This window comes from Podarcis muralis, chromosome Z, assembly GCF_964188315.1.
Source record: "Podarcis muralis chromosome Z, rPodMur119.hap1.1, whole genome shotgun sequence".
Lineage (NCBI taxonomy): Eukaryota > Metazoa > Chordata > Lepidosauria > Squamata > Lacertidae > Podarcis > Podarcis muralis.
The window spans coordinates 13,553,889-13,581,427 of record NC_135673.1 but is presented as its reverse complement, the minus strand read 5'-3'; the positions used below and the strand labels follow the sequence as shown (position 1 = coordinate 13,581,427).

The window sequence follows — 27,539 nt, the reverse complement described above, 5'->3', positions numbered from 1 at the left end:
TGTTGTTTGCTGAGGGTGCCTGGAAATGTAGCTCTGCAAGGAATAAACTGCTTTGTGCTTTGTTTGTATACAGCCTCTGATATTTTTTCTGTGATTTCTGGGCATAGCTGTCAACCTTCCCTTTTTTTGCGGGAAATTCCCTTATTTCAGCACCATTTCCCGCTGCTTCCTGCTGCTATCCCGGATTGTTAGATATCCCGTAGACCAGTGTTCCCCAACCTTGGGTCTCCAGCTGTTTTTGGATTACAACTCCCATCATCCCGCGCTAGCAAGACCAGTGGTCAAGGATGATGGGAATTGTAGTCCGAAAACAGCTGGAGACCCAAGGTTGGGGAACACTGCCGTAGACTGTCCCTGGGACAGGTGATGCTGCTGATCCCTTATTTTCAAATCTGAAAGTTGACAGCTATGCTTCTGGGTGCTTTTATTTCACTTTTCTAATTTAAAACCATGCAATACAATTCAAACAGCAAAGAATGTGTTATCTATTGAAGTTCTCACCCTGGCCACCAGGGGTATTGTGTACGTATATAGTTTTCACTCAGGTCCACGTAAGTTAATTTAGGCGGGAAACCCTGGGTTGTTGTTACAATGTTGACAGCCGGCTGCTTATAAAAGCAGGCTGACTGCTATGTCCACCTACAACTTAATAGAATGAACACTTTATTTTAATATATGGTGTGAATACAGCCAGAGTGCATGATCTGTCTTCAACCTGGAAAAACTGGGGGTTGGGGGGGGGGAGTTACAAGCATCTGTCTGTACCCACGTACATATCCAGCACTCACATGTATTCATACACACATTACAGAGAGATTTGGGCTCTTTTGCTGGAGTTATAATGTGTGTCCATTTACGAATGTGTGTTTTACCCTTAAACCTATACCCATAGAAGTTCTTGCACAAAAGAATAAAGCTTGGTTTGTTATATGAAATGAAAGTGACAGAATATATAAATGCTACTTCAGACAGCAAAATTACTATTCAGCTGGCAGCAAATTCTTTCATATGTCCACACCTTGATCTGAAGAGTAAAAGATTCCCCAATTGTTTTTAAAAACCTAGAAAAGTGAGAATTTTGCTATAGAACTCACACTGAAAGTAAAGCAGAGAGCAAGGCGGGGGGGGGGGGGGCGGAGTACACCCAACCTTAAAGCAAAGCAGGCATGGGAGCGCTGAGTAAGTTCCTTGCTGTTGGAGCTATGAGAGCTATCTAACTTGAAAATCTAGGGAATTTTAAATTCACCCAAAGCCCTCTAGTGGAGAAGGGGGGGGGCTTGAGATGAACAATTCCTAAATTTCCAGAGTTATTGTGCTATTGATCTTATCTCAGTTTCTTGCCTGCTTCCCACTCTCTGTGTTTTGCTTAAAACAAAAGGTTGAAAGAATATGTTCCAAGTAAGCAATTGACTAAACCTGGCCATCCTTTTTTTCTACCTGCTGCCTTAAAATTATCTCACCATTAACTTGATGCCATTCATTCAGGTGTTGAACAGACTTTAGTGGCAACTGGCGTCAGGATGTCTTCCTGCCTGGCTTTTAGAATATGTTTGTGATAAGGCAGGTACAAGGGTCAAGCAAGGTTCATGCCATGATTTGCAGTAATAAACCACAGAATTTAAGTTCAGATTCATTCTCTCATTCTCTCTCTCTCTCTTTCTCACACACATACACACACACCTATTCACACTTCCTTCCTTTCATTCCTTCCCTTTTTATTTTCATTGCAGCTTTGGGATCCAGCATGATGGAGAAGGGAACCGATGTGCAGGCGATGGGCACATCATGGGCTCTGAAGGTGGCCACAACAGTGTGGATTTGACCTGGTCCGCCTGTAGCAGAGAGCAGTTCTTAGCCTTTGTCAGGTAAAAGGGCCAAGGGGCCCTTCGGACCATGTCTTTTGCAACCTCTTGGGCAGTGGTGGATCGGTGTTCCTTGGGACTGGTAGGAGCACAACAGTAGGGAGAGCCAGCCAACATCAGGCAGAGCCAACTAATTTTTGTTTTCCCCCCATAATCCGCCCTGCTGAGTGCTCCCACCCCCTGGAATGATTGTAAGTAAGAAGGCAGGCAGGTGGGATATGCCGGAGGATGGGAAGACTGAGATTGGCAGGGCTGTGCCCTAAAGGTAAAGGTAAAGGTACCCCTGCCCGTACCGGCCAGTCTTGACAGACTCTAGGGTTGTGCGCTCATCTCACTCTATAGGCCGAGAGTCAGCGCTGTCTGCAGACACTTCCGGGTCACGTGGCCAGTGTGACAAGCTGCATCTGGCGAGCCAGCACAGCACACGGAACGCCGTTTGCCTTCCCGCTGGTAAGCGGTCCCTATTTATCTACTTGCACCCATGGGTGCTTTCGAACTGCTAGGTTGGCAGGCGCTGGGACCGAACAACGGGAGCGCACCCCGCCGCGGGGATTCAAACTGCCGACCTTTCGATCGGCAAACCCTAGGCGCTGAGGCTTTAACCCACAGCGCCACCCGTGTCCCTAGGGCACCTCCTAATGGACCATCCTTCACTTGGTCCTGGGCACACAGTTAATGGGAACAAAACACCAGGCAAGAGAAGTCACATACACTTTTTATAGATCATTTTAAGAATGGGATTCTGGGATCACATCAGTCTATATACAGGAAGACCACCACTAGCGCTGTGGTCTAAACCAGTGTTTCCCAACCTTGTGCCTCCAGCTGTTTTTGGACTACAATTCCCATCATCCCTTGCCACTGGTCTTGCTAGTCAGGGATGATGGGAGTTGTAGTTCAAAAACAGCTGGAGGCACAAGGTTGGGAAACACTGGTCTAAACCACTGAGCCTCTTGGGCTTGCCGATCAGAAGGTTGGCGGTTTGAATCTGCGTGATGGGGTGAGCTCCCGTTGCTTTGTCCCAGCTTCTGCCAACCTAGCAGTTCAAAAGCATACCATGCTTTTAGTCATGCTGGCCCCATGACCCGGAAAGCTGTTGGTGTACAAACACTTGTTCCCTCGGCCTGAAGCGAGATGAGTGCCGCAACCCCATAGTCGTCTTTGACTGGACTTAACTGTCCAGGGGTCCTTTACATATAGACATGGAGAAGTTACAGTGGTACCTCTGGTTACGTACTTAATTCGTTCCGGAGGTCTGTTCTTAACCTGAAACTGTTCTTAACCTGAAGCACCACTTTAGCTAATAGGGCCTCCCACTGCTGCTGCACTGCCACGCGATTTCTGTTCTCATCCTGAAGCAAAGTTCTTAACCCGAGGCACTATTTCTGGGTTGGTGGAGTCTGTAACCTGAAGCGTATGTAACCTGAAGCGTATGTAACCCGAGGTACCGCTGTATTTCAGGATCTGTTCTCCACAGGGTGTGGGGAAATAAAACTGGGTAAATATCTCCTGCTATAAGGGAATCTTCCTTTTCCATCCTTTTTTTATTATTATTACTATAATCTTACTAACTCATCAATAGCAAAGCCCCAGGGCAAGTTAATGATTCATATAGAAGCAGTGCCGGAGCTTCATGCTCTGGCAGGGGGGGGGGGGGGGGCGGAGAGCAGGCGGGGGCGGGGCTGGCACGCGTCCTGGGGGTGGGGCACACCGCCTGCAGGGGCATGGCGCCCAGCGTGGGCGGGGGGAGGGGCAGCCGCGATGACACCCTGCAGGGATCGCTCTGCCACGGACAGTGCGCTCCCCCCGCACTCCTCTTCCTTCGCCAGTGTATAGAAGTCAGTGGAAGCCACTGAAAGCTGAGTCAGCCTTCAATTTCATAGCCCCACTTCCTTCATCTGCAAACACTAAACTGCACTCCCTGATAGCTCAGCCAGCTCCTATCTGAACTTCATAGCCCCACTTCCTTCATCTGCAAATACTAAACTGCACTCCCTGAGAGCTCAGCCAGCTCCTATCTGAATAGCCCATCCCACTTCATCTGCATATTATAAACAGCCTCTCCCGGAGTGGCTTTGCTCAGCCCCATAGAACTCAATGACAGCCAGTGAGAGCTGAGGTAAGACTTATCTGCATAGCCCCATCTCCTTCATCTGAGAGTTGAGTTATCTCCTAGCTACATGACCCCGCCCAGAGTGGCTCGACCATTAAGCGGACTGAGGTAGTTGAAGCCCCCAAAGGCAATATCCCATTTTGATTTCAGCAAGATTCATGCAAATTGGTGCAGATACAGGGACCGCTTTTCCACCAGTGGTGGAGGTAGCAGGGCGGGCAGAGAAGCAAGTACAGCAGCAACCAGGCAACACTTTCCCTTCTGCTTCAAGCAGCAAAACAGGCCACCACTCGTGACTCCACCTCTTCTATCTGCATAGCCCTGCCCTAGCATCTGGACTACGATGGAACCCATTGGTATTTGTAAGAGATCATTGGTGGGCTACGCATTTAATAACAGTTGGCACTCCTTGAAGCTAATCCACAAGCAATTTTTCTGTCTTGGTTTTTCCCCAGTACAGGCCAAGCAAGCTGCACAAATGACTTGCCAGACCTCAAGGACAATATCCCAGGAGGGAAGCCAGGCCTTTATTATGGGGTGGATGAGCAGTGCAAAACGGCCTTTGGGGGCGGAGCTACAGCTTGCACTTTCTCCAGGCACGACATTGTATGTATTACATTTATCTGCTGGGTCCTGCTGATATTACATGCAAATAGTAATAATCATAGCATTTCCAATTCAGTTACGTATTGCATTTTTATCTCATCTTTTCTTCAAAAAGCTCAAGGTGTCATACATTCCACTCCTCCCTTCATGCCCGTCCTCCCCCCACCCCATATTTTATCCTTGCAACAGTTCTGTGGTGTAGGACAGGCTGAGAGATGGTAAGTGGCGTAAGATCAGCTATTGAGCTTTGTGGCTGAGAAGGGGATTTGAACCCTGGTCTTCCAGATCCTAATCTGACACACCACCACACTGGCTCTCAGATTCACTTTGCGTTTTAACATGTTCAAAGCATGTCATGTACGTTATCTTTGTCATATTGGACAACACCCCAGCAAGGTAGGCCAGTGTTATGGCAGTGTGCTGAGGCTGTGGGAGTGGTTTCCCTTACACCCCCCACTCCCATGTTTTCCCTAAGTCAAATAAATAATAGCCAATAAAGCAGCAGGGTACCTATCTTCCTGCCCCCCTTCTCCTATTTCTAGGACATGTGCAAAGTTCTTTCTTGCCACACTAATCCAGCCGACCAATCCAGCTGCACTCGGATCCTCATTCCCCTCCTGGATGGCACTGAATGTGGAATCAACAAGGTAAATGGGTCTTCTGATATGAAACGGCAGTAGAATGGGGATTAGGACATTGTGGCCTTCTAGATGTCTAGCTCCCTGAATGTTGGCCAGGCTGCCTTGAACTGATGGGAGTCCCATCAGTCTAAGGAACCTGTAGTCCTCCAGATGTTGTGGTCATGGGTGATGGGAGTTGAGAGTCCAGCTACATGCATTTTGCTTAGCTTCTCTGTGGCCCTTCTGGGTTCACACCTCCATGGCCTTAGTTGTGCTGCTGTCCTGGTGCTTGATGGCCGTGCTGTTCTCACTTCCAGTGGTGCTCCAAAGGCCGCTGTAGATCTTTGGAAGAACTGATTCCTATTGCAGCGGTCCATGGGAAGTGGTCTACTTGGACTGCCTTTACTGCCTGCTCCCGGAGCTGTGGTGGGGGAGTCGTGGCCAGGCGGCGACAGTGCAACAACCCCAGGTGAGTAAGTCTAAGCAGTGTTTTTTGGGGGGGACTGTGTTCAAAGGGAGCCATAGAACCTGGGAGAGAGTTGGATGCAAGGGGACTGAGGATGGTGGGGCAAAGCTCCATTCGCCCCAGTGGGACAGCCTCTGCGGCACTTAATTGAAACGAGATGTGTAAATGTCTGCTTAGTAGCGCAGTGCATATTCATAGGTCCTTCCGTGACTCCTGGGCAAAGCTGCTTGATGGCCAGGTGTGTCCTGGGTCTGTGCTGACCAGCATCTTGTCTATGCTCAGAGAGCAGCTTCGCTTCAGAAACTGGGATCTGATGGGTCACACACCATGCATTTAAAGCATATTTCACTCACCCAATGCAAAGAATCCCCATGGAGCTACAATTCCCAGCACCCTTAAGAAACTACAGTTCCCAGGATTGGGGTCAAGACTTGCTTTAAATGTACAGTGTGGGTGTGATTAAGATCCTCTCTCCTCCTGCCACACATACAAAGGTGTCCTTTCCTTCCAGACCTGCTTTTGGTGGACGTCAGTGTGAGGGAGCAGACTTGCAAGCCAAGATGTGTAATGAACAGGTAGGCAGGCAGCCATTTTTGCTTCTGTCCTCTGTTTAAAAAGCCCTGGCAGCTTTTCATTTTGTAAATAGCAGGACACTCTTCATATACATAGGCTCTGTGTTGTCTTCCATGATTCCATGGACATGTGGAATGTACCAGTTATGCCAGTTTCTAGAAAATCACAGGAGGGGAGAATGCTGTTGCACTTAGATCCCACTAGCGTGCTTCCCATAAGCATCTGGTTGGCCGCTGTAGAGAACAGGATGCTGGACTAAATAAGCAACTGGTCTGATCCAGCAGGTTCTTCCTACATTGGTGAGGAGGCTAGTTCAGCATCCACAGATGTGGACCTCTAATTCCTAGTTTTGTGTCAAGTTTCTAGTCCTCAAGCTGTAGAGAAAATCTCAGGTGCACAGAAAGCTGCCTGATACCAAGTCAGACCATTGGTCCAGCTAACTCCTTATTGTCAATACACTCTTTGGTAGCAACTCTCTAGGGTTTCAGGCAAAAGCCTTTCCCAGTTCTACATGACTGTCCACCCCTGAGCCATACAGCTCTTCCCAATGGAGCATGTATAGAGGTTGCAATAATAATAATAATAATAATAATAATAATAATAATAATAATAATATACCCTGCCCATCTGGCTGGGTTTCCCCAGCCACTCTGGGCGGCTTCCAACTAAATATTAAAATAAAATATTCTATTAAACATTAAAAGCTTCCCTAAACAGAGAAAGAACATGCTCCAGATAGTAATGGATGGTCTTAAGGTAGAAAAAGGCTACATAATGGAATTGCATGGCTGTGGTCCCTTGCATACGGGACGCGGGTGGTGCTGTGGTGTAAACCACTGAGCCTAGGGCTTGCCGATCGGAAGGTCAGCGGTTCAAATCCCAGCGACAGGGTGAGCTCCTGTTGTTCAGTCTCAGCTCCTGCCAACCTAGCTGTTTGAAAGCACATCAAAGTAGATAAATAGGTACTGCTCCAGCGGGAAGGTAAATGGCGTTTCCATGCGCTGCTCTGGTTTGCCAGAAGCAGCTTAGTGATGCTGCCCACTTGACCCAGAAAAACTATCTGCGGACAAATGCCAGCTCCCTCAGCCAGTAAAGCGAGATGAGCGCTGCAACCCCAGGGTTGTTCGCGACTGGACTTAACTGTCAGGGTCCCTTGCATAAGAGTATTAGCAACTAGAATTAGAATACAGTATGTGTGTACTTGCTTAAATTGAAGTATAGTTGGTGGACACAGGAAGGGTTAAGTACCCCATCTTCCCACCTGCCAATCCATCTCTAAAAGCACTGCCTCTCTTTTGATTCTATCTCCACAAATTCAGGTTTGGGACATGATATTCATTCCTTAAAAGCCCCTGCTTGGAATTAAGCTCCATTTAAATGAGCAGGACTTGCCTCCAACTCCAACTTGTGGTTAGAAGAATGAGCCATTTACTTGTTCCCCCAAAGCAAAGGGCAGCCCAGCTGTCATGGTGATAGGAACTGGCATGTTTGATCTCAGCCATTTGATCTGTCTCCTCTTCTACAGCCCTGCCCAACGACAACCCAGGTGGGTTTCATGGATGAACAATGTGCTTTGACAGATATGAAGCCACTTTACCTCAGCCTTGAGTTCCCATCCTTCTATAAGTGGGTGTCGGCTGTTGGCTACACCAAAGGTAATCCAAATTTGGGAGTTTTATGAAAAGGTGGTGGGGAGGGGAGTTCTAACATTTTCTCAAAAACCATTTACGGTAAATTCATTGTCACACTAAAACTCTTATGTACTTTCTACCCATCACAGGAGACGCCATGTGCAAACACATGTGTAGGGCATCTGGGAAGAATTTCATGGTGAGCCGAGGGGATCGATTCACAGATGGAACAAGGTGTGAGCTGAGCAGCCCTGCAGAAGAGACAGCAGTTGGCCTGTGTGTGATGGGCAGCTGCAGGGTAAGGACAATAGCCATGCAGAGGTGTGCCAGAGAACATCTGGCACTTCATTAAGGCAGGCAGGTCCTGGAGTTGTTGTTTTTTATCCTGTGCCTTTTTCTGTCTTGCACCCATTCTTAGTTTGTCTCCTCAGTGACTCAGCCCAGTGAAGCTTTCCCTATAATGTATCTCCAGGACAGGAAAAGCCTTGCTTGTGCATTTATGTAATTATTATGATTCATTTGACATTAGTTGCTCCCTGCATAAAAATATGCTTTCCAAAGATTAAGAGCTGAAGGCGTAACATAAAATCAGAAAACAAGGATTTGTTATTGAACATAAGAATTTAAGAATAGCCCTGCTGGATTATCCCAGTGACTCATCCAGTCCAGCATCTTGTTCTTTCAGATGCCCCAGTGGGAATCCTACGGGGAGGAACTGAGCAATAACCCGTTAAAAGAAGCAACCTGTTAAACACACTCAGTTTAGTTTTCTTGGCTGCTGTTAAAGGCACAGGAGCAAGGCTGAAAGGAAAATTATGCTTCGCTGTAAACAGCCTTACTAGAAAAATTAACCAATAAACTGAAAATGACACGGGGACAAACAGAAGAAGAAACCTTTACCTCGGTATGGCTCCCCTTTATCACATACACAGCCCAACAAGACAATGACAAAAATCCACCAACAGCATACAAATCAATATAGCTAACCTGATCCAAAACACCCACCTACCCCACTTACACATGAAAACAAAGACCACCACAGCCAACCACAAATGAACAACCACACCCTAGGCCAACCCCAACCTCTCTCACCACCAAAGGAACACAAGTGAACAGCAGAGAACCTGCACAAGCAACGCTGACACCAAACCCTACATACATTAAGTAAAATAGAAACATTGCCACCCGACCCCATCCCCACCCATCTTCCCCCTCCCCCTCCCCCTTTTCTTCCTAATGTCTCAACAAATGAAACTGATTTGTAAAAATGTTACATGGAAAAAATACGAGAGAGAGACATTACACATACTCCTGTAAATCAAGAAAATCTTTAATAAAAATACATTTTTTAAAAAAATATGCCTCCCTGTTTTCCCCATCATCCAGTTGCACAGAAGAGAAAGGGACCTTAGGAACACAGGAAGCTGCCTTATTCCATGTCAACCCCTTTGTCCATCCAGCTTAGTATTGTCTACACTGACTGGTAGCACTCTCCTGGATTTCAGACCAAGTTCTCCCCCCAGCTTTACCTGGAAATGCCAGAGATAGAACCTAAGACCTTCAGTGTGCAAAGCAGAAGCTCTGCCACTGTAGTGGTTCTTCCACTGGCCACTGTGAGAACAGGACATTGGACTAGATAGGCCTTTCACTCTTCTTATCTAGTAAACTGCAGTGGGCTGCACAGAATATCCATTTCTTGGGGGAGGGGGAATGGCAATGCTTAGAACACCCCCCAAAAAAGACCCCCCCCAAAAAACCTGCAACTCCCCCAATAAGTAAAAATATATTAAAAAAACAGGCAAGCAACTCCCCCGCAATAGACAACACTCCCCAAAGTCCAAACAACTCATTTTGGGGGAGGGAGAAGGAGGGGCAGAAACTAAGGGGTGATGGACTGAGGGCCCTATGGTGTCCGTGGGCACCATGCTGGGGACCTTAATCATATCCTATCACTGCATTAAGCCAGTTGTGGCTCCATCATCCCCTGGGCGCAACTGAAGCAGCTTTCCTTCTTTTTTGCCCAGATGTTTGGTTGTGACGGTAGGATGGATTCTGTGAAGAGGATGGATATGTGCCGAGTATGTGGTGGAGACAACACTACCTGCTTCGGTGTGAAGGACTCTTACGCGGAAGGAAAATCCAGAGGTATAGCACTGCTCCTTCTCCTTTTCTTTTCTAATTGTTACATTTTCATTATTCTTTTTCCTCCAAGAATGGAGCACACTGTTTTCTTCATTACATTCATAACAAGCCTGGAAGGTAGGTTAAGCCGAAATATAGTGAGTGGCTCCTGGTAGGGATGGGGAAGAAATCAGGTTATCTCAAAACTGAATTTGCAAACTGAATTTTTGCTTGGATCTAAGTTTAGTTCAGTGATTAAAAGTAAAAAATTTAAAACCAAATTTTGCACTGGGATGCTGAAATCTTTTGGCATAGCTTTGGCATAGTTTTGAATGTCACATGGCTGGGGCTGTAAAAAAGCAGCAACTTCCATTCTGAGCTGTTCTTAATTTTTATAATGAAATATTTTTAGAATGTGTGATTATTTGACTGTTTGATTATTTGATTGTTGTTAGCTGCCCTGAGCCCGGCTTCGGCTGGGGAGGGCGGGATATAAATAGAATTTATTATTATTATTATTATTATTATTATTATTATTATTATTATCCCAACCAGCACTGTTTCCTTGCCCCTGCAGTTCGGTTTCCACCAGATAATATATTATTTGCCTTGCTTTCTGCTATTTCATGTAAGTTAAATAATAATTTCCATATAACTGCCCAGAGTGACTGGGGAAACTCAGCCATATGGGCAGGGTATAAATAATAAATTATTACATTATTATCATATCACATGTAAGTTAAAAATTTAATGCAATGAACAACATAATAATTTCCTCATCATTCATTTAAATACAAAGGAAGCACAATTTAAACTGAGGGTGCATGAAAGCAAGTAATCAATTACACATCCTTTGCAGACTGAAAACACCACCAATTACCAATTGGTATTTGCTGGATTGATTTACATTCTAAACACAGGCCAAGCAAATAAGCACCAGCAATTTCTGCTTCTATTTTTAAATGGAATTTTCACTTTGCCTGGTTGTGCCTCAATCCCACACATTTTTAGCTGCAGACATCTTCTCCTGCCTCTCGTTTTTCCTTTCTTGGATCTTCTTTGGTATAAATGTGCCCCGTTTCTCCCTTCTCTTTTGTCCCCCTTCCAGAGTACGTTACATTTTTGAGGCTCCCTCCTAACACCACCATGGTCCATGTGGTCAACCAGAACCCACTGTTCACGCATTTGGGTGAGTTTAGTAATGCAGCTTTTTAAAAAAAAACAACTGAAATCCTTTAAACATATAAGACAAAACTACAGATAGTAAAGTTGCTTTAAGATTACCACAACCAACCTCAATAATTTCTAAAGCAAACCCATACGAGATTTCCTCGAGAATGCAAACATTTTGCAGGGGGAAATCAGTCCCAAACCAGAAATATACATTTGCGTAATTAAAGTGGATTAAAGTGCTCTGTTGCTCTAGCACAACAAATTCACTTTTTAAAAGAAAAATATGACTTTTTGTGGTAATGAAAGTTAGGGGAAATGCATTAAAAAGTAGAATAAATGAATAAACACCACACAAGAAAATCAGGATGAATGCTCTCATTTGATGTATAACCTCCCCGCAGACAATTTTGAACAGCAGCTCAGTTAATAGGGTACGTTGTCTGGCCTCTGCATAAACTTTGCCCAAGGAAATCAGGATGAATGCTCAACAAACCCATCATTTTGTGGGAACCCCAATATTCCAATGTAGCAACCACCCGTTTCCTTTAACCAAAAACCAATCCAAAAACAAATGTCTTGGGAGTGTGCCTACTAAGCCATGCTTTCGCAAAGCTCCATTTTTAATATGCTTATATTCACAGCAAAAGCTGTACCAATTAGATGTGGAGAATAGGGCTGGGCAAACATTGCCCGAAACTGGGTTTGAAACGGGTCATAGCGGTGACAATTTCAGTTTTAAGCTAGGCAATATACAATGAAGGCCAGCAGGTGTCGCCAACGTTTCACACATGGCCTTCTCAGTCCTTAGCTCTCCTCAGACGGGGGGGGGGGGGGAGGGGGGGGAGGCTCTCTCGCCTGCCAGTGCCATCGCTTCTCCAGCCAAGCAAGCAAGCTGCCTCCTTCCTTCTGCCTCACACTGGGTGCTGGGAAGCGAAGGCAGGGCCACGTCCTTTGAGTCCCTGTGGTGGGAGCACATGGGGAGCAGCACTGGCTCCTCTTCCTCACCTCTGGGCCTTCATGGTGGCTTGACAGTGGCACCAGTTTCCCCTCAATCTGCTGCCCGCAAGATGGAGGTAGCGGGGCTGGCTGGGGCGTCGGCAATGTCAGGTGCTCCGTGAGGTGCAGCAAGGCCCATGGGGTAGGCTAGGAGGGAGCTGGTGCACCTGCTTCAGGGTGGCAAGAGGCGCTGAGGCGAGGCGATGCTGTCGGTATATGCTGCGCCATTAGCGCAGCAAAGGAGGAATGACTATGGAGGGCTGGCTGGCTACTGTACTGAGCCAGTTAAATCTGCTTTGAAGTCCTCCTTCCTCCTCATTTTCAGACAACATGATATATTACTCTACTGCGATGTTTTGCTGGTGATAACATCACAATGTTGAAAAGCGGGTATCTCCCATCCCTTGTGGTGACACATTGCTGTTGCCTCCTTCTAGGTGTGAAGGTACAAGGGCAGTATGTAGTGGCAGGGAAAGGCAGAATCTCTTTCAACATCACATATCCCTCGGCCCTGGAAGACAATCGGATAGAATACAAGGTCTTTCTCACTGTGGAGAACCTGCCAAGCTTGGAGGAGATTCATGTGAATGGGCCAACGCAGGAGGACATAGAAATACAGGTAACACGCTACAGCCTGATAGAGAGGGCTGGCAGGCCATTTGGCCTGTAGGCCTGAGTTTTCCCACTCCCTGCTTAAACCCATTGAAATCAGCCAAGCCATTGGTTGATCTCTGGATGCCATTCAAACCCTGGTTCCTTTTCCCTTCTAGGTTTATAGGAAATATGGGAAGGAGTATGGGGCTGCCACTAGCCCAGACATTGCCTTCAGCTACTTCAGACCAAGTGAGAAAGAGGTACATTCATGGGTACCCCAGCTTGGCCCCTGCTCCGTGAGCTGTGGGGAAGGTGAGGCACATTGTTTTCTGGCTCCACACTCAATTGTGAATGGGACATTTCTGTGATGAAGTTATTTGAGCGCAGAGGTGGGATTGCTCTCCAGGGTGCTGATTTAGAAAAGGTGCACTGGGGCAAGTGGAACACTGTCTCACCAAAACCTCTGTCTACCTTCTTATTTAAATCTAGTCCACAGGCCCTGCCTGTCAGCTTCCTCCTTAGTTGCAAGGGTTATTGTCATTGGCTATGGCTCCACCTCCTCTTGGTCTTCTTGCACACCCCACCGCTCCCAATTGACACCACTGGGTGTTATAGCCTCAGGTCTCCTGCAAGGGGTTGGATGAGGAAGGTTGAGAATTTCATTTGGTCCACAGTTCTAAGTGGACTAACCTGATCCACCCTACTCAGGGCTAAAAGGCATTAACTTTCCAGTTTTGCCACTCTCAAATTCCTTGAGTCAAAAAAAAAAAAAAAAAAAGTGGCAATATGTGTGCTTGGGGTTGAGATGTGCACAAAAATGAGCTTTTTTTGGATTAAATTTGTACAAAGATTCATACGTCACACGGCAAAGTATGTACTGAAAAGCAATTAGTTGTATCCAGCTAGGTTCTACTTAGAGTAGACCCATAGAAAATAATTCACCTGTTAGTTGTGGACATCTGTTTTAATATTGTCTGTCTTGTCACCTATAGCTGTTCTGTCCAATCAGCACTGACTCCCCTCTTTCCTTCTGGCAAATCCTGATCTCCTTTACACTTCATATTTTGCAGGTGCTCTGAAGGTCAGTTACTCCTGTTTTGACAAGGCAAGGAATGAAATGACGGATGACCTACATTGTCAGAAGACCCCAAGGCCCCCTGCCAGGCAAGAGCCTTGTGCTGTGGCCCCCTGCCAGCCCCAGTGAGTAAAGGTCCTGCTAGTTCTCTTTGTGGGAAAGGAAGAGCCCAGGTGACGCATGTTCATCTTCAAAAGCCTCTGCATAGCCCATTGCTGCCATCACTGAAAAGGCTAAAGTAGGGTATCAGTGGTAGAACATCTGCTTTGCATACAGAAGGTTCCAAGTTCAATCCTATTAGGGCTGGGGATGCCTGAAATCCCAAGAGAACCACTGCCAGCGTGAGCAGAGAATATTGAGCTAGGTGGACCAATGGATTGACTGGGTACAAAGCAACTTTCTATGAAAGGGTTGTAGCTCATGGTTTCCATGCAGATGGTCCCAGATTTAGTTTCCAGCATCTTCAGGTAGGGCTGAAAAGAATCCTCTGAAACTCCAAAGAACTGTCAGTGTAGACAGTGAGCTGGGTAACCAATAGTCTGGGTCAATATAGGACAGCTTCCTATGTTAGTTATGTCCTAACAGTAAATATAGGTTAATTTAGGAGATGTGCACATATTGAAGCTATCTCAGAAGACCAACTCTGCAAGAATCCACTAGTCCTAATATTCCAGTTTGGTTGCTAGAATTGGCTAGGCAAGTGTGGTGCAATGGTCTTACTAGGTGGCACAGAGTCCCAGGAAGAGCATCTTCCTTGCATGCAGAAGGTCCCAGGTTCAACCCCCAGCATCTTCAGCTTGGGCTGGGAGAGATTCTCTGCCTGAATGCTGGAGAGTCACTACTGAGCTAGATAGACCAGTGGTCTGACTCATACAAGGCAGCTTCCAACATTCTTTTTTATTTCATCCCCTGTACTCAGAGCCACAAGGACTAGAATATTGCTTTCTTTTCAAGTAAACTGCAGCAGCTCAGAATCTGCTTTGCTTGCAAAAGGTTCCAGGTTCAGTCTCCAATGGCATCTCCAGGTGGGGCTGGAAGAGACCCGTCTGAAACCCTAGAGAGCCACTGCCAGTCACTGAAGACATTACTGTGCTATTCGAATCAATGTTCTGAACAGGGCTGGGCAATATCTGGTTTTCAACCTTGTGATATATCACCAGTTAAACATTGGTGATATACCAATACATCCCAGTGACTGAAATAAGGATGAAGCTTTGTAGAGGCATTGGTTGGCTTTCCCCACATTGTGATTTTTGTATAGCACATAAACACGCACACATCATGATTTGTGATATATTGCCAGGTCAAGAATTATGAAACCGATATGATACGGACTTCAAACCAGTTCTGGGTATATCGCCCACCCCTAGCTCTGACTCTGTTATAAGGCAGCTTCCTGTGTTCCTGATGCCACTTCCTGCATGACTGTGGGTGGGTGTGACAGGCCCTTCCTGTTTTCTCCAAGATGGGTAGCAGAGTACTTTGGGCCCTGCAGCGCCCCCTGTGGCGGTGGTGTGATGGAGCGACTGGTTTACTGTGCAAAGGAAGAAAGAGGATTGAATGTGACCCTGCCTGATTCAGAATGTGTGGATGCTCTCAAACCATCAGCTGTCGAGTCCTGCAACACTGAGATGTGTCTTCCAAGGTAAGTAAACATATAAGTCACCCATAAGGGACAATGGGTTGTCCAATGTCTTGGCCTCCTGTGATTCTTCAGAAGAGCAAGGAAGAACTGCAGAAGTGTGCAGTGATTGGTGAAGATGGGTGGTGGCACACACATACACCTGGAACCATGAGTCTTTTCATTGGTTCACAAAATTACATTGAGGGTTTTTTCTGATCTCGCCCAACTACACCAGGGAAACTTTGATCATTTCTAAGTTAATCCAAGGAGAACATAGGAAGAGCCTGGCTGTTGGTCAGACCAAAAAATTTAGTCCAGCACCCTGTTTTTATAGTGGCCAACCTGATTCCTCCAATGGCAAGTCCACAAGCAGGACCTGAGTGCAACAGCAACTCTCCCCTCTTGCAGAGGCAGACTGCCTCAGAAAATGAAGGGAAAACAGAACCATTGTGGTTAGAAGCCATTAATAGCATTATATTCCATGAAAGATTTGGAAAGCTTATCCATCTCTCCACCCACGAACCCACAGTGAATACAGAATCTGTTGCAGAGAAATCCAGAAGTGGCCAAGGCCATTCTGTAATGGCTGTTACTTCCTATCCAGGTGGAAGGAATCAGAGCCAGGCCAGTGCTCTGCGATTTGTGGCTTGGGGGTTGCCCCAGTGAATTTGACTTGCGTTCAACTCTGGGATGGGGTGGAAAGTACCGTGGATGCCAGCCTGTGCCTAGCGGATGAGAAGCCCCTGGCCTTTGTGTCTTGCATGGTGAACATCTGCCCTTTGGGATGGAACACGGTACGTAGAGCATAGGAGGAGACTAAAGGTCAGTCTAATTAGGGTTGCAGGGAAAGCCCAGTTTAGTTTGTGTCTGAAGAGAAATCTACCTAATTTGCCATTTCAAAACAATATACAAACTAAAACACAGCCATGGTTCAAAATTTGCACTTCTCCGAGTTTGACAATGCAGTTCTCCACGTATACCAAAATATGCATGTATTAAAGTGTGTATAAAAATGCATATAATAGTGGAAAGAACATACAAAATCCTGTATACCTGAAGGAGCGTCTCCACCCCCATCATTCAGCCCGGACACTGAGATCCAGCGCCGAGGGCCTTCTGGCGGTTCCCTCATTGCGAGAAGTGAGGCTACAGGGAACCAGACAGAGGGCCTTCTCGGTAGTGGCGCCCGCCCTGTGGAACGCCCTCCCATTAGATGTCAAAGAGATAAATAATTACCTGATATTCAGAAGACATCTTAAGGCAGCCCTGTTCAGGGAAGTTTTTAATATGTAACGCTGTACTGTTTTAACACTGATTGGGAGCCGCCCAGAGTGGCTGGGGAAACTCAGCCAGATGGGCGGGGTATAAATAATAAATTATTATTATTATTATTATTATTATTATTATTATTATTATTATTATTATTATTTAAGAGAAAATAGAAATATTGGGGGAGATACAATTGCAGTTGAATGTAGCCACTGTATGCTAACAGCTCAAGCCATGTCTGATACACTTATTCAGCTTTTCTCTCCATCGACTCTTGAGTAATATAGCTTTGCAACTGACAGAAACCCCAGCATATTTGTGACATGAAATGGTTTTCTGGAGGAGACCGTGTTGACAATGTAGCCTATTAAAATAAGTTGGTCAAGTACATAGGTAGGCAAACTAAGGCCTGGGGGCTGGATCTGGCCCAGTTGCCTTCTAAATCCGGCCCACGGATGGTCCGGGAATTGGTGTGTTTAACATGAGTAGAATGTGTCCTTTTATTTCAAATGCATCTCTGGGTTATTTTTGGGTAATAGGAATTCGTTCATTCCCCACCCCCCAAAAAAATAGTCTGGCCCCCCACAAGGTCTGAGGGACTGGCCCCCTGCTGAAAACGTTTGCTGACCCCTGGTCAAGTATGTAGCATAGATGCATCCTCAAACTGGACGCATCAGCGCTACATACTTCATTAGCCTGGGAGCTGTAGTACGATGAAGCTGCTGAGAAGATCCCTGTGCCAAAACTGGAGTCCCCTGGGTTCCCTAAAGGGGAGCCTTGACAGATATGTTACATTCCACATCCTAACTTGTTTCCCTGCCATGAGATATTGTGCTCTTCTGCAGCAGGAAGACATGCCCCGCTCAGAGCTCTTGGTCCCGTTTTGGCCTCATAAGACTGGAAATCGCTCAGTGTATGTCTGGAGCCCTTTGGCTGGAGCATGCCCTGTCACCTGCGGGGGAGGTAAGGTGGTTTCCTAGGTGCTTCTTGTGCATTAATGAGCTCATCAAAGACTATTTTGTGTATTATCATTTTCCAGAAGGGAGCTTTGTCTTGACAACACTCTTATCCTACACTAATTGTTTGTTTGACTTCAAAGCATTTTCATTCTGCTCTTCAACCAAAACAGCTCCCAGAGTGGCTTACATATGATCAATAAAGCAAGACAATCCCTGTCCATAGGCTAACTGTCTATCCTGAGTGATGTGACATGAAAGAAAATAGGGATGAGGAGGGAAGAGGAAAAAGCAAGCTCAGGGACTGGTTCTTAATGTTAGATGGAATGCCTGATGGAATGCAAAGGCCATGGCTAGATGGCAGTTGAAGGCTGGAGAAGCCCAATGGAATTGGTCTCTCAGCAGAGCTGATGTAGTCCCAACCCTCACTCTGCTGCAGCCTGATGGGATGGCTGCTGCCCAGCTGAGAGTTGAGACGAAGCCAAATGCAACTGATGTCTTAGTAGAGCCAGTAGAATAGCTCTGTTATTCTCTTTATTCTCTTTATTCTCTTTTTCTGCTGCAGTCCAATGGAATGATCACTACTAGTTGTATGGGAGCCAAAGATGACTGGTGGAGTAGCCCTGCTTCTTGTTTCTTTCCCACTCCTCTGCATAGCTGTCAACCTTTCCCTTTTCTTGCGAGGAATCCTATTCAGGAAAAGGGAATTTCCCTTAAAAAAAGGGAAACGTTGATAGCTATTCTCTTCTGCAGCCTGACTGGATGGTGGCTACTAGGTGACAGTTGAGAGAGAACTAAAATCAATTGGTCTTTCAGCAGAGCCAATGGAATAGCACTGCTTCCCTTCTGTGCTTCTGGCTTCACAGCCAGATGGAATGGCTGCTGCCAGGCTGAGAGCTGAAAAGAGGGAAGATCCAGTGTCCCTGCAAGAAGGAATTAAAAGAAATTGGATCTCATCAAGTGGGCTCCTGGCGGGAAACAAAGGAGTTTTACATAATCCATTCTGGCCACTTCTCTTTCCAGGCTTGATGTGGCTGAGCTATGTCTGCCTGGTCTTTGACACCAGAGAGGAAGCAGAGGAGGAACGTTGTAACCAGGCACCAAAGCCAGCGAGTCAGCTGGAACTGTGTAACCCCACGCCATGTCCAGCAAGGTAAAAGTGCATAGCATGAGCATAAGTATGAATAAATCTTGTAGATCTAGCCTTGTATTCCTTTCACAGGCCCTTGAGGCACATTCGCAGCCCGGAAGAAAGAAAAAAGAATCCACTCATGCGTTTACAAACGATTCCTTGCCTGATGGTCACCTGGAGATTATTCCTGCTTGCCACCGGTGACTGGATCCGTGGTTTTGTCACAAGCCCAAGGAAGTTGATGGAATAAGTTGATTTGTGTCTGTCTCCTCCTTTCCTGCGCTCTCTCCAGCTGGGAAGTGAAGGAACTCTCTCCATGCCCTGTAACCTGTGGTGAAGGAAAGATACCCCTCTCGGTCCGCTGCGTCCGGCGAGACAAGAACACAACCCGGACTCTTCCTCACTCGAAATGTAGCCGGATACACAGGCCAGCTAGCAGCAGAGAATGTGCTATGGAGCCATGCCCAGCCAGGTAAGTGCCAATCGTTTTGAGGGCAGTGGCCAAGGAGAGCCTTCTTTGTCTTTTATGATGAATTCACAATCTCTAGAGCCAGGTCTGGGATTGGCCTGTTAACAGTGGGTGGAACTGAGGGTGGGAGTCACATGTTGGCCCCCGGGTGCTTTTGATTCAACAACTGGGTTCTGTTGTTTCCACCTGCCAGGTGGTCCTACAAAATGGGCACGTGTAGCACCAGTTGTGGTAGAGGCGTGATGCGCAAGGTCCTGTACTGTGCACGAGCAATGGGGGAGAAGGCGGAGGAAGAGATTCTACCAGACGCGGTCTGTGAGAGTTTGCCTCGCCCTGAAGAGCAGGAAGTGTGCAACCTGGAACCATGTCCCCCAAGGTCATTCATTAGTTGTGGATTCATTTAACTGGAGTCTTTTCCTCATCACCACAAATATTATTTTGTTATTATTTAGCCAATTTATAGACTGCTTATCTATCTGTACTATATATCTAGGAAAGTTGTTTTTTCAGTGTGCATTTGAATATTGCAACCAAATTTAGCATGATGGTTCCTGAGGTGAAGGAGCAAGTTTTTGTCTATATTGGAATACAGTTGAAAGCAATTTTGAATTAAGATGGTGGACTGAACCTTTCAAATCTTCAATGATTTTCTTTTGTTTCTTAGAATTCCCAAGGCATGCCAGCTACGAGGCTGCTAGTTGTGCATAAATTATATTCAAATGGTTCAGACTGAGACGAAGACACTAGAACAACAACAACAAAATGTCAAGGGCTCCAAAACATGCAACAGCTCTTTACACATAAACAGATAAACAAATTATACACATAAACAAATTATATGTAAAATGCTACATATAATTTTCTTAGATTAGATGTTTTAGATTGAATTTGAATGTGGTGTGTAAATTGCTCTGGGCTGTATTTATGAAGAGCAGTATAGATAGATATAGATAATCTGATATTCCCAAATGTTTTGTGCAAAGTGGAATGATAGGAAGGCCCTGTTAAAATCTGGGGATGGTGCGGAGGGCAGTTGTGTGTGTTCACTTGACTCACTGATCAACTCTCTTCTCTCTCTCTGAGAAGGTGGAAAGTGACTAGAATGGGTCTGTGTTCCTCCTCCTGTGGACTTGGGGTAGCCACCCAGTTGGTGACTTGCATGCAGCTTTCTGGGGGACAAGAGATTGAGCTGGCTAAGAGCCAGTGCCGAGAAGCAGAGAAGCCCCCCTTCAGTGTGCCTTGTGTGATCCGGGTCTGCCCTTATGAATGGAGGGTCACCAAATGGACACAGGTAAACCTTTCAGTCAGGGGTGGGGAACTAAAGCATTGGGGTCACCTGGCCTCTCTATCTGGCCAGCAAAACTCTTCCCAGGCCACACACCCCATTGGCCTTGCTTCACATCTCAAGTGCTTTTGCCTGGCTAGAATGTGTCCCTGAAGTCTGATAATGCCTCTTGCTTGGATGGAAGATGGAGACAGGGTGGGGTGAGTCTGCAAAATTTCCATCCATTGCTTCTCCTACTTATGCCTCTGGCCCCAACATGGAATGTGGCCTTCAGAAGGCTGCCTAGAAGGGAATGTGGCTACAGGGAACCAGACAGAGGGCCTTCTCGGTAGTGGCGCCTGCCCTGTGGAACGCCCTCCCATCAGATGTCAAAGAGATAAATAATTACCTGATATTCAGAAGACATCTTAAGGCAGCCCTGTTCAGGGAAGTTTTTAATATGTAACGCTGTACTGTTTTTAACACTGATTGGGAGCCGCCCAGAGTGGCTGGGGAAACTCAGCCAGATGGGCGGGGTATAAATAATAAATTATTATTATTATTATTATTATTATTATTATTATTATTATTATTATTATTATCTCAGGCTAAAAATGGTTCCCCACCCCTGGTTCAGGCATTCAGAGATGTGTTGGAATTAGGACAGAGCTGGGTTGCTCTCAAGAACCCCCCTTGGCATTTGCCAAGGCCCCCTGCCCCTCTCGTTATTATTTTTTACTGTGAGGACTTGTTCTGTGGGCATTGCCTGCTTTTTTGTTAGTCTTTGTTTTTTGGGAAAGTGGTTAAGTGTTTTGCCTGTTTAGAGAGGGAGATTCAGTATCACCAGCTTTTCTTCTGTGAAATGGGCATTTTGTGGTGCCCACCACAGTTTTCTTAGATTTCCAGATGTGACCTCCAGCCCAAACTGGTTGTGGGGAGCCCTGGGTTAGACTCTTCGACTAGAGCTAGATCAGCCTAGCTTCAAATCCCAAATGCCACCCTTGTGGGAGTCATTCTTTCCCAGCCCACCCTTCTCACACAAAACAGGGAAAGCCATCTGTACTGCCTTGTGGTCTCTGAGGAAAAGGCAGCATAGAAGTGTCATAAACCAATGATGGGAAAGTTGGGAGTGATGTATAAAAGTGTTTCCTGCCCATATTATTCCAGGGCTCCTCTCACCTGTGAATACTTACTGTGCATTTAAAAATAGCTTCTGGGTTTCTCCCTCCAGTGTTCTGCCTCTTGTGGGAATGGTATTCAGACACGACAGGATTTCTGCATCAATCCCGAAACTGGGGCATGGGTGAACCCCACCTTTTGCATGCACTCCCCTAAGCCTGTGATGCTGCGAAGTTGCTCCGTCGCTCCCTGCCTTGAACAGGCCACAGCAGGTCCGGTCTCCAGGACAGATCTCAGGACTTTGCCGCCTCCTACAGAGCAACTGATGGCTGCAGTGACCATTGGCCCTGAAAAGCCACACCATAGAGCTTTGGACCTTCCACAGCCTGATGGACTAGCTCCTTCCATGAAACGATTTGAGGATATACTGTGGGACGCTGATGAGTACAGTTGCGCAGCTTGTATTTACTTACGTGTGATTATCACTAGATTTCGCCTTTTAACAGGGGCTGCCAACCCCTTTTAGGCCAGGAAGTACATTTGTGAGGAAGTGCGATTGGTGGGGCATATTTGAGAGACCACCTCTTTCCCTACAGACTCTCTTGGGTGTTAATATCAGAAAAGCCTTCAAAAGTTCAGGGGTGGTGATGGCCTGGAAGAGAGCATTCTCTGTGGCAGCCCCTAAGTTTTGGAATTCCCTCTCCACAGAGGTCCATCTGGCTTCTGATCTATACAGCTTCCAGAGAAAGCTGTACAGATGTACTTTTTTACCCTGGCTGTTGACACCTGAGTTGTGTGTGGTTTTGGACCCACAGTGTACCTATCATTGCTAAGTGTTCTTAGTAATAAATTCCAAATTGTTGTAACCCACCTTGGGACCTGCAGGAGAAAGGCAGGTAATAATTTAACAATAATAAATTCATAAAATGGCTGTTGCAGGGCATGACATAATGGCTTCAACGTAAGAGAAGCTGGTTCTCTGGTACTGAGCTATGCCCTCTTAAGAACATAAGAAGAGCCTACCTGATCAGTCCAAGGGCCCAGCTAGTCCTCTTCTCACAATTGCTGATCAGATACACTAATGGGAACGGCATTCAGAAGCATTGCTGCCTTTCTTCCTTTGCAGGTCCCTGTGGGCAGCTGTTCCTAAATTCCACTGGGTTCATCAACATGACTGGTGTGCAAGCCAGCGACTGCATTGTTGCCATTGGCCGCCCCTTAGGAGAGGTCCTAAGGGTCCAAGTGCTGGAGAGCTCCCTGAACTGCAGTGCAGGTGAGTGTTTGGTTCATAGCATTGGAGGACATGAGACCTGGGAAGCCACCAGTTCAAATCTTAACTCAACCAGGAGATGCTAGGCTGAAATAGCTTCTCCACACTATTCTGTGGCCTGAATTGAGATTACAGCTGCCTGCATAGTTATGTATGTCCCCGACAGCTCAGGAGGGGAGAGAAATCCAACTGAATTTTTGCATTGAAAGACAAACCTATCATAATTCACCTTTTCTGAAACAATGCATGACCCAAAGCACAGCCCTCCTTCAAAATCTGTTTTGCAGTTCTCCAGCCTCAAGTAATGTGTGCAGGGAAACATGCTTTTGGGTGAAGTGCACATATAAATAAATATATATATTAGTGAAAATAGCATACAAAAATGGATTTCATTAGGGAAAGGTGCTGTGCCAAAATATACATGTATTAAGCAAAATTGTGGAATATTCTGCCAATAGAGATTCAGCAGGCACCTTGTGCTTCAGCACTTGCTGGAAAATTTTCTATTCTGTCAGACTTATACAGACGATTAAGAAAACATATTTCTAGAATAGTTAGCTGATTCTGATGTTAACTTTATACCAGGTTCCTATTGTATTATTTCACGTATAGCAGTTTTTAAAAAATGAATAGTGGTTTATAAATATTTTTACAATTAAGAGTACAAACAAGCATGTGCATATAAAGATAAAATAGCAGATTATAAGAAATAGCAGCTAAATGTTCATGAGGACCTTTTTAAAAATTACACACTGATGCAGAAATGCAGTGAACACAAAACTGGAAAAATTAGGAACTGAGAGGTACCAAAATGGACAGAATTAATTGCCCTTCCCTACTATCAGCAGACAATCTCATTTTTTTATAAAATGGTTGTGGATGATCAGTCTGACATGTTCCCCAGCATCCCTTGTCTTTTGCTCCAGGTGACGTGATGTTGTTTTCTACACGGATGATGTGGCGGACAGGCTGTAAGAAGCTGGTGCATTCCACCATAAACACCAGGACCAACACACTGGTGGTGAGACAGCGCCGCCTGGGTCCTGGGAATGGAGTTTCCCTTTGGTACAGCAGCAAAGTGGCAGCTAAGAAATACCATCAAGGTAGGTTGGGTTGCATACTGAGCTGGCTCCACTGGAAGTGAAAAAGGGAGATCTAAGAAGGGCTTAAGGGTGGTGCTGTGGGTTAAACCACAGAGCCTAGGGCTTGCTGATCAGAAGGCCAGCGGTTCGAATCCCCGCGTGACGGGGTGAGCTCCCATTGCTTGGTCCCAGCTCCTGCCAACCTAGCAGTTTGAAAGCACGTCAAAGTGCAAATAGATAAATAGGTACCGCTCCGGCGGGAAGGTAAACGGCGTTTCCGTGTGCTGCTCTGGTTCGCCAGAAGCGGCTTAGTAATGCTGGCCACATGACCCGGAAGCTGTCTGTGGACAAACACTGACTCCCTCGGCCAATAAAGCAAGATGAGCGCTGCAACCCCAGAGTCGGTCACGACTGGATCTAATGGTCAGGGATCCCTTTACCTTTTTAAGAAGGGCTTAGGTTTCCATGAGAGACATGAGGTCTGTGGCTGGATCCTCTGGTGTCTTTTTCAGAGTGTAAAAATAGGTTGGTGCACGGGCCACCCTGGCCAGGCACTTGTGTTAGGGGTCGGGCGCACCACTGGGCAGTGCACTCACCCATGGGAGCGTACCACTTCCCTTGCTTTTAATGTTTTGTTCTTGTAATGCAACTACAGTCTGTTTTCACTGCTACTTTGTCTCTGCCTTGCTCTGAGGAAGGGAAAGCGGGTCCTTTCACAGAGTGAGGCATTTGGGAAGGGATAGTCTAGGATATGGGTAGGCAAACTAAGGCCTGGGGGCTGGATCTGGTCCAATCGCCTTCTAAATCTGGCCCGCAGACAGTCCAGGAATCAGTGTGTTTTTACATGAGTAGAATGTGTCCCTTTATTTAAAATGCATCTCTGGGTTATTTGTGGGGCCTGCCTGGTGTTTTTACATGAGTAGAATGTGTGCTTTTATTTAAAATGCATCTCTGGGTTATTTGTGGGGCATAGGAAGTCGTTCATTTATTTCCCCACAAAAAAATATAGTCCGGCCCCCCACAAGGTCTGAGGGACTGTGGACTGGCCCCCTGCTGAAAAAGTCTGCTGACCCCTGGTCTAGGAGAGTTCCTGGATTGCTTTCATTTTTCCAGGGCAGCTAGGCATTCTCTTTCAAAAACATTTTTAAAGTTTTAAAGCACAAGTAAAACTCTACCACAAACTCCTGGACTCATTGCTCTCTTCTGCATCCATTTCCTTAACCACAGATTGCGACGTGCAGTTGTTCGGTCCCAGTGGGAGAATAGTGACCCCTATGCCTTTGGCAGGCTGGGAACAACAAGGGGCTTGCAGGACATTTGTTGACGTGGCTCCAAGGCATCGCATTGCCATTCACGCTGCATATGTGGACCCAACAGCTGACTCCAACCAAACACACTCCAGTTACATCTCGGTGAGAAAACTGCACAGAGTAAGGGTCCAGGTGTCACACACTAGGAGAATAAAAGCAAAACATTAATCAGACGCAAGGGTGGGGAACCTGATCAGCACTCAATTTACAGCGGTGTGGGTGGTTCCTTCCGCACAGGGCGCTAAGCCATGGGGGTGCAAACCAACAACAACAACAACCTATATTCATATGGGTACCTACTGAGAAGATCCACTGTACCAAAAGGAATTATTGTGAAAATAAAAAATATGGGAGGTGGGAAGGGCAAGCCAGATTTTGTTCTCACTCAGGGCGACATATTACGAAAGTCCGCCACTGACCTATTGGTTGCATTCCTTCCTGGACAACTTTCTGGGAGCCATTTACCCATGGTGAGCAGAGCCAGAGGCAAAAGTGTGTGGAGCAATGAGTGCAAATGTTACCTTTGTACAGGAGGCTATTTTCTAACATGCAATCAGATTTTGTTGTTGTCTTCTGCTTTTTCTTTCTCCCCCCATCTCTGCTCCTTTTCCATTAAAATGCTGCTTCTACCCTGGACATTTATGGTGGAAGAGCCACTCTTGGGACCCCTCCAGAATCCATACTAGGTTTGGGTTGTTGTTGGTTTTTTCCCTGAAATCATGTAACTTTCCACACCACAAATGTTCTGGTTTATTTTTTATCCCACATTTGTTGCCCTGTAGCAGAAGAGTTACCCTTCCAGGTAGTAATAGTGTGGTTCCATTTTGGGGAAGCATTGCAGAACAACCAATAAAGCAGAAGAATGTGTGAACAGTCCAGGATAAACCCACCACCAATGCAACAAATGTAGGACAAAATAAATAAATAAACCAGAACGTTTGTGGTGTGAAAAGTTACATGATTTCAGCAGGAATTTTATGGGACATGTGCTGACTGGAAATGGAGCAGTAGGTCCGTCTCGAAACATCTACAGGTGCAAAAGTGTGGTCGTGTATAACCCTCCTGATACCATCATAAGCACAAATCAAAATGAACGTAAAGTAAAACTGGAGAAATGAAGGAATCCTTAGGCACTGTGAACATAAAAGAAAGCCTGTTGTATCAGGCCAATGGCCCACCTAGTCCAGCATCCTGTTCTCACAGTGACCAACCAGGTATCTGTGGGAAACCCGAAAACAGAACCCGAGCACAAGAGCACTCTCCCCTCCTGTGGTTTCCAGCAAATGATGTTCAGAAGCATTGCTGCCTCCAACTGTGGAGTTAGAGCATAGGCAACATGGCTAGTAGCCATTGATAGCCCCCTCTTCCATTAAATTTGTCTACTTCTCTTCTAATGTTGCTCAAGTTGATGGCCATCACTGCCTACTGTGGGAGTGAGTTCCATGGTTTAACTCTGCACTGCAAAGTATAGTTGAACTGTTGTGGATGTCACGTTTCTGGGTCTTTGGCTGACCTGACCTTCCATTCTTCAGATCCGAGATGTCAATGCCATGAAGACCGCAGTTTTCCATGGAAACCAGCCATTCTACTGGGAGTCAGTTGGGAGCAGGGCCGAAATTGAATTCAGCAAAGACTTTGCCAGCGTCGGTTTCCAAGCAGAATACTGGGTAACTTTGCCCAAATAAACACAGCCTCAAGTTGTTTCAAGGGCAACTGTTCATCCAAGGGTTATATAGCCAGGGGGAGTTAGTAAACACAGTTTGTCTTGTAAGAGGGATGAAAAGTGATATCTACTGAAAAACTCTTAGAGGTTGCAGGAGCCCTTCTCTTTTTTTGCACCTGTTCCCATTGCTGTGGAAGGGAGGGGCTTCTCATGCCTGAACTCACCCTGGCTCTGCCACTGTCTCAGGTGGGGATCTCCACCGATTCAATTATTTTTCCTTCAAATGCTGCTGCTGTTGTTTTTGAGCAGGGTTAGTCCTGCTCCTCTCATGTGCTAAAGTCAACATACACATACCTCTTGGAGATCTGCCAATAAAGTCTTTATATGGGTGTGAACCTGAAAAGTTATTAGCCTGAAATTAATAATCCCTGCACCTGTGTACTGTATCATGTAAGCCTGAGTTGGCCAATCTCTGCTGTCCTCTACCTAGAAATTATTATTCCAAATGCCTGTGATTTATAGATGAGGTGTATACAGTATATTGAAAAATG

General features: G+C 46.1%; 1 protein-coding gene across 11 annotated transcripts in view; it reads left to right on the top strand.

The window, feature by feature from the left end:
* ADAMTS13 (ADAM metallopeptidase with thrombospondin type 1 motif 13) overlaps positions 1 to 27,539 on the top strand; it is a 36,548-nt gene extending 9,009 nt beyond the window's left edge. For 5 of the 11 annotated variants that reach the window (XM_077922780.1, XM_028715202.2, XM_077922781.1 and 2 more), the window contains 24 exons: positions 1,731 to 1,865; positions 4,431 to 4,581; positions 5,124 to 5,228; positions 5,519 to 5,670; positions 6,179 to 6,242; positions 7,766 to 7,895; positions 8,021 to 8,169; positions 9,896 to 10,016; positions 11,101 to 11,181; positions 12,599 to 12,780; positions 12,932 to 13,067; positions 13,826 to 13,955; positions 15,296 to 15,475; positions 16,059 to 16,248; positions 17,569 to 17,686; positions 18,703 to 18,832; positions 19,104 to 19,283; positions 19,474 to 19,656; positions 20,367 to 20,571; positions 21,776 to 22,112; positions 22,790 to 22,936; positions 23,860 to 24,036; positions 25,243 to 25,445; positions 26,858 to 27,539. In XM_077922780.1, coding sequence (XP_077778906.1) covers positions 1,731 to 1,865; positions 4,431 to 4,581; positions 5,124 to 5,228; positions 5,519 to 5,670; positions 6,179 to 6,242; positions 7,766 to 7,895; positions 8,021 to 8,169; positions 9,896 to 10,016; positions 11,101 to 11,181; positions 12,599 to 12,780; positions 12,932 to 13,067; positions 13,826 to 13,955; positions 15,296 to 15,475; positions 16,059 to 16,248; positions 17,569 to 17,686; positions 18,703 to 18,832; positions 19,104 to 19,283; positions 19,474 to 19,656; positions 20,367 to 20,571; positions 21,776 to 22,112; positions 22,790 to 22,936; positions 23,860 to 24,036; positions 25,243 to 25,445; positions 26,858 to 27,010 — 3,739 coding nt within the window. In that variant the 3' untranslated portion in view covers positions 27,011 to 27,539. Of the gene's footprint in view, positions 1 to 1,730; positions 1,866 to 4,430; positions 4,582 to 5,123; positions 5,229 to 5,518; positions 5,671 to 6,178; positions 6,243 to 7,765; positions 7,896 to 8,020; positions 8,170 to 9,895; positions 10,017 to 11,100; positions 11,182 to 12,598; positions 12,781 to 12,931; positions 13,068 to 13,825; positions 13,956 to 15,295; positions 15,476 to 16,058; positions 16,249 to 17,568; positions 17,687 to 18,702; positions 18,833 to 19,103; positions 19,284 to 19,473; positions 19,657 to 20,366; positions 20,572 to 21,775; positions 22,139 to 22,789; positions 22,937 to 23,837; positions 24,037 to 25,242; positions 25,446 to 26,857 lie in introns of those variants that run through there. The other 6 variants (XM_028715203.2, XR_013391455.1, XR_013391456.1 and 3 more) reach the window with 6 other exon arrangements.